At 37.9% G+C, this 6047-nt stretch overlaps 1 protein-coding gene across 1 annotated transcript; it reads left to right on the plus strand.

The window, feature by feature from the left end:
• Positions 1-1178: 1178 nt before the first annotated feature.
• On the plus strand, positions 1179-5606 carry LOC139463448 (uncharacterized). The gene is made up of 3 exons (XM_071244715.1): positions 1179-1227; positions 3426-3532; positions 4762-5606. The coding sequence occupies exons 1-3, from the start codon at positions 1193-1195 to the stop codon at positions 5517-5519; spliced, it is 900 nt and encodes a 299-aa protein (XP_071100816.1). The 5' UTR covers positions 1179-1192; the 3' UTR covers positions 5520-5606.
• Positions 5607-6047: the final 441 nt, after the last annotated feature.

Raw genomic sequence — 6047 nt, forward strand, 5'->3', positions numbered from 1 at the left:
AACCAACCCAGACTCACACTTTCCAGGTCATGTGACTACCATATGGAGACTTCACATGCACATTCCATCTATTAATAGAATAATCATTTATCAGTGTGGTGTGCAACCATCAAAGATAACGCACTACGGTGGAATAAAATGTACTTGAAAAATATACATTATATATTTATATAATCTGAATGAAAACGGACTTTCTGTTGAAAAGTCTCGTTTATTCATAATTTATAATGAACAAAATGTACACTAGCTATTTTTTGCATATTGCAGCTATCTCACAAATACATTTTTAAATTCTCCAAAAGAAAATATCGGTGACAAAATGTCATCGAGATAAAATTACTGGTTTAGCACGGCGTAGTTTCGATTGATAATTGTTTCAATTTTTTGGGGTACAGCCACAGGCCCTATAATATGGCCTCTGGTACAGCTATGTTTTCCTGTGGTTGACCACGCCCAAGTCGGGGATCAGACAGACGTTTGGAGGAGACGTAATGATTGCATAGTTTGCACAACACTGTTAGTCTGGATTTTGTGTGGGCGTTGCATAGCGCCGTTCTTACAACCTTTCACACCTGGACGCTCTCCTCTATTCCAGGTAGAGATCATATAAAGTATTTTTTGATCATGTCCAAATAACACTCTGTTGTTTTCATAGTTTGGAGACTATAATTATGCCACAGGAACTCGTTTGTGGTCAATAACTAAAATATAAACCCCCATATATATCAATATATAGCACTTACTTATTTCCATATAGGGGGTACATATTTTATTTACTGACCAGTATGTTCCTGCGAATTAATAAAAACGCTTGTCTTGCCTTTGATCGACTAACAAGACTTAATTTTTTTTCAGACTTAATTTTTTTCTTATGAATACCACCCCTGGTCTCGGAGATGAACGTATAGTACAGAAAAAAACAGTTGTTCAATTTTCTTAATAAAAATATAATAAAAAGGAGCCCAGAGACTCTCTTCATTTTCAGATACTGCAGTAATCTAGACTTGCCAAACATTATAGACTTGCATGGGCTGTATTTGATATATTTGTATCAGGGTCTGTATGACACACTATGCCTTTGACTCCCAGGTGTTCAAAGTTGATATATTTTAAGGGCGCTTTATAATCCTTCAAGTAGCTTAGATGCGGAAGTTACTTCCCTTTGAACACTGCGAAAATCCGACTTTCCGCTATGACATCCAAAAGTATTATCCTGTGCTTTTCTCGGTAAGAAAGAACGACAGAAAACACTCGAGCCCCTTAATATATCGATGGATCAGTTATTAGAAATCCAACTCGGGCTTTCTAGCCGTTGGTGTTATCACGGGAAAATATCTAAAATTGCATTATACAGGTTTAGAAACCACAAATCATGTCAAGAACGACCAGTATGTTATGGTAGTTTTGTAACCGCGATCCAGGTCGTAAAAAACGTGATAAGCACATTCATGCTACGTAAGTCTCTATAATTGATTTATTTATATATGTGTTCACTTAGAATAGACCACGGTCTGACTGCATTATTTAGTTCGCTCATGTATTTTAGATCAACAGTGTACAGTACACATTTCATCAGAAGATAAAATGTGCACATTGACCTTTGATCAATGAAGACAGAGTTATGCCCCTTGCTCCATTCATTCACAAGCTGATCAATAGTACATGTATTAACAATATTTTTTAAGTAAAAAAATTATAGTAGCCATGGTAACATCGCATTAAAGAATAAATAAGTTGAAAACTATGAGTCAACCCGGTGTAAAGTCTGAAAGTATATCCCCCCCACCCTCCCCACTCCTTCAAAGTATACCTGGGTAGATTCTGGGAGCTCACAGAATCTAACCCCCTTTCCCAGAATCAAACCCCGGGGTTATACTCTGGGAGTTGCCAGAATCTACGTCGGGTTATAACTATAAGCTAGGAGCTCCCAGAATCTACTCCAGCCCTGTTGATTTAAACATTTTTATTTTACGAATGTACATGAAGTTTTCTTTTTGAGGATGCATCTAACTTGATCTCTCCTGGTCAATCTTACCAACCTCCATGAACACTTTAACGTAGTGATAAATGTCCAGTGCGATTGAAATAATTCACGAAATCATTGGATATTGGTTTTCAGAATAAAATTGCTGTCATATTTTATGTTAGTTTTCACTATTTGTTATTGATAATAATATGAAACTCTGACTAAGACAATGACATTTGCTTCGTGAAATTTATTACACCTATCTGACTATATTTAGAAGAATAAGAATGTAAATGGACAAATAATTAGATGCTTTTAATGATGTGATGTCTTGTATAGAATATATTCTTGATACTGTGATACATGCCTCCCCAAACAAAGGTACTTACAGACACAAGTGCATACTTATAATTGGTTTCAAAATGATTTTATATGCAATAAAAAGTAGGTAGGTCTATTCACAAAGCATGTTAAAGCTTATTCAATAACAGAAGTGTAAGACATTTCCTCACACAATTCTCAACACCAAATTTCGAACTTACAAATTGATGATGACTACTGAGTTAAAGTCAATGTGATTTGTAAGATATTTCTTATTAGTTTAAACAATATTTATTTCTCCTTTGCATGTATAAAACAACATTTTGAATTTTTGGATTTGATAACAATTTATTATTATCTACACCAGGGTAGATTCTGGGAACTCCCAGATTATACCCTTTGGGGGTAGATTCTGGGAAAGGGGGGTAGATCCCGGAAAGTCCCCCAAATCTACCCTGGGGATCGATTCTGGGAGCTCCCAGAATCTACCCTGGTATGTTCTGAAGGGTGTAGATTTTGGCAGCTCACACCGGTCTTCATTAAAATTGAAAGTTTATTAACTGAACTAACACGGCAGAAATGTGATTAACTAATTGATTGTTTCTTTCTTTGTATTCTTCAATTATTCAATCCAGGACCCAGAGCTGCAGATAAGCAGCATATTCGTGTAAAATCCCTCACCCCCCCAAAACATATTCAAAACCCAATTACTTTCAATTAACTTGCATACAGGAACGGCTGCATTAAATGAAACGCTCAAATGTATGAAAACAGCACACATAAATACCCAATGAAGCTTTTTCAGCATGTGTACAAAGGAGCTAATTACCGAAACATAATTATAAGATACTTTACTTTCCGAGTCAAGCGTATATTTTAAAAACAGTTATATACATCTAAAACCTTATTTCATTTTTTTTAAAATCTTAAAATGTTTACTAATTTTGGGAAAAATCTAATAGAGTGATGAACAGATGAGTGAAAAAATATTAGTTACCCAATGAAAAATGTAAAATCCCAATTAAAATAGAAACCCTAGAGTAAAAACTCAATTGCTCAAAAAGTTATCTTTTGCTCTGGGACCTACTGTGTTTTGTAATGACATGATCATATTACTATGATCCGATTGTTCTTACAGCATTGCTCAGCAGATAGGCCATGGAGTGAAGCGGCAGTTTCCCTCTCCACATCAGTGTGTTCTGTCATTGCCTGGGGGAATCCCCTATGAAGCATTTGATGGCAAAGGTAAATCTACTAGATTTGAGATGATGTTTGAGTATTCCAAAACTGTGTTGTACTGACACATCCATTGATCAACTCATCAAGGGGGGTGTGCTCATCCCCCTTTTTTTAGGCATCCTTTAATAAATTGTTTGAAAACGTCATGTAGTATTGTTTGTTTGTTCGTTTGTTGTTTCATAGTGCACTCAGCAGTATTCAAGCTATGACGGAGGTCTGTAATAATAGTCTGGACCATGCAATCCAGTGATTGATATGATGAGCATCAATATTAACAATTGAGATATGGCAGGCATCAGCCAAGTCATTGAGCCTGAAGACCTGATCCCGTTAGTCGCCTCTTACAAGCATGAGTAGCAAATTATGGGATGGAGTGGTCAGGCTTGCTGACTTGGTTGATGTATGTCCCAAATGCGTGGATTGATGCTCATGATGTCAATCAATGGATTGTGTGGTCCAGATTATTTACAGACCGCCGTCATATAGCTGGAATATTGCTGAGGGCGGCGTTAAACAAGAAATAAACAAACCAATTCTCACCTGGATCTTCACAGGGGGTATACCTCTTGGATGTTAATCAGATGTTTAGTGCACCTCCATTCTGAAAAAACGTATACATTCTTGTAAAACTGTATACATTCTTGTAAAACTGTATACATGCTTGTAAAACTGTTTACATTCTTGTAAAACTGTATACATTCTTGTAAAACTGTTATACTGGCAGCCATTATTCCATCTGTTATGCAGACTGACTAAATTATTCAATATTCCCTTGTTGTGCCTACCGACTGTGTCTCTCCAACTCTGCATTTTAGTAGCAAGGTTCTAAAACTTGTACAAATTGTATATTGTAGTTTTGACAGAGATGATTTTTTGGTGAAAATTTACTGTTTTTGTTTTGTGTTTTGTTTAACATTACACTCAGCAATATTCCAGCTATATAAAGTGGTCTGTAAATAACCAAGTCTGGAAAAGACAATCCAGTGATTGATATCATGAGGATGGACCCACTCAATTGGGATACGATGACATGCATTAACCAAATCAGCAAGCCTGACCATCCAATCCCAGGGCATTAAACAACAGAATATATACTACTCAAAACAAGTAAAGACCCAAAATTGGAAGGCTGTGTTGCAATTCCTCCAGCCGTGACAGATTACTTTGTCATTAGAAAAATCGTGCGTTCTTTAACTTGTTTTCAGTAGTATATTTTGGACATGTATTTATTGCAGCCCATGTGAAACCATGGCACGTGTTGAACCTTGTCGAGTCAGGGCGAGCGCTCAGTTTCAACCCAATACCTCATGACGACCGGTCCTACCTTGACTTCCATAGGCTTTACGATCATTACTTGGCATTCATCGCATCTGCACGACTCGAAATCCAGCCGGAGATGTACGGGTATTCTGTCGCCAAGAGTCCCCTCCACTTGAACAAGGAGCTCCTCTACCATGGGAACTCCTCGACAAACCTTGAAACCAGAGTGACTCAATCAAAAACTGGTCTGCTTCTTGCAAGCTGTCAACAACAAACAGTTTCGGTTTCCAAGGAAACCCGCCGTCCTGCAGCACTTCCTGACTGGTGGAAGGAAAAATATTCAAAAATCAACATGACAGGAAGTGCTCTGCGTATGGAACCATCACCACGTCCCAGCCAATCAGAGATCAGCTCATACTCACTGACAGTACAGCCAAGTGATACGGATACGTATTTCCATGTGAACTGGACAGGTTATTTAAAATTTTGCCTGGAGGCTTTTGCAGGGTTTAAATATGAAATGGAGAAGTCAGCTAATGTGCTGGAACTGTATCGACCTGTGAAGGTTGCGGAGTTAAGTTATGTGAAGGAATGCAGTCTTGGGGACACTCTGAGAGTGGACTTCTGGTCAGAGCCGACGTCAAATGATAAACTAAAGTTTGAAATCAGAAACTCTGAAGATGAGGTTGTCCTGTATTGCTCTATTGAATATTTCTCCAGGTCTGAATTATGATTTCAGCTTTCAGATTCGTACACAGCATTGTTCAGTGGTAATATTTGGAATAGGTGGAAATCAAACAATCTCCAACAAATGATAATATGTGGATTAGTACAGGATCTATGAAGACCTGGGGTAGAATAGGTCTTCAGCAACCAACGCTTGTCGTAAAAGGCAACTATGCTTGTCCTAAGAGGCGACTAACGGGATTGGGTGGTCAGGCTCGCTGACTTGGTCTATGCATGTCATCGTATTCCAATTGTGTGGATCGATGGTCATGATGTCAATCACTGGATTGTTTTGTCCAGACTTGATTATTTACTGACCGCCGTCATATAGCTGGAATATTGCTGAGTGCGGTGTTGAACAATAAACAAACAAACATTATTAGCATAGTACCATATTTCCTCTATTTGATGTCTCCTTGCAAGGCAGTTACCCGGTGTCTATACTGTTTAATGCTGGCACAGTGGCAACTCAGAACCTTACCGAATCCCAAGTGCTACAGTAATACAAAGGGTGCATTTCCAGGAGTGAGTGAGT

Source organism: Haliotis cracherodii, unplaced genomic scaffold (assembly GCF_022045235.1).
Source record: "Haliotis cracherodii isolate W230 unplaced genomic scaffold, xgHalCrac1.p SCAF_16, whole genome shotgun sequence".
Lineage (NCBI taxonomy): Eukaryota > Metazoa > Mollusca > Gastropoda > Lepetellida > Haliotidae > Haliotis > Haliotis cracherodii.

Bases quoted from the DNA above. Each gene is read 5' to 3' on its own strand.
- LOC139463448 (XM_071244715.1), top strand. From the start codon at position 1,193: ATGACATCCAAAAGTATTATCCTGTGCTTTTCTCG. The intron at 1,228-3,425 runs GTAAGAAAGAAC...TTGTTCTTACAG, and splicing joins ATTATCCTGTGCTTTTCTCG to CATTGCTCAGCAGATAGGCC. The intron at 3,533-4,761 runs GTAAATCTACTA...TATTTATTGCAG, and splicing joins TGAAGCATTTGATGGCAAAG to CCCATGTGAAACCATGGCAC.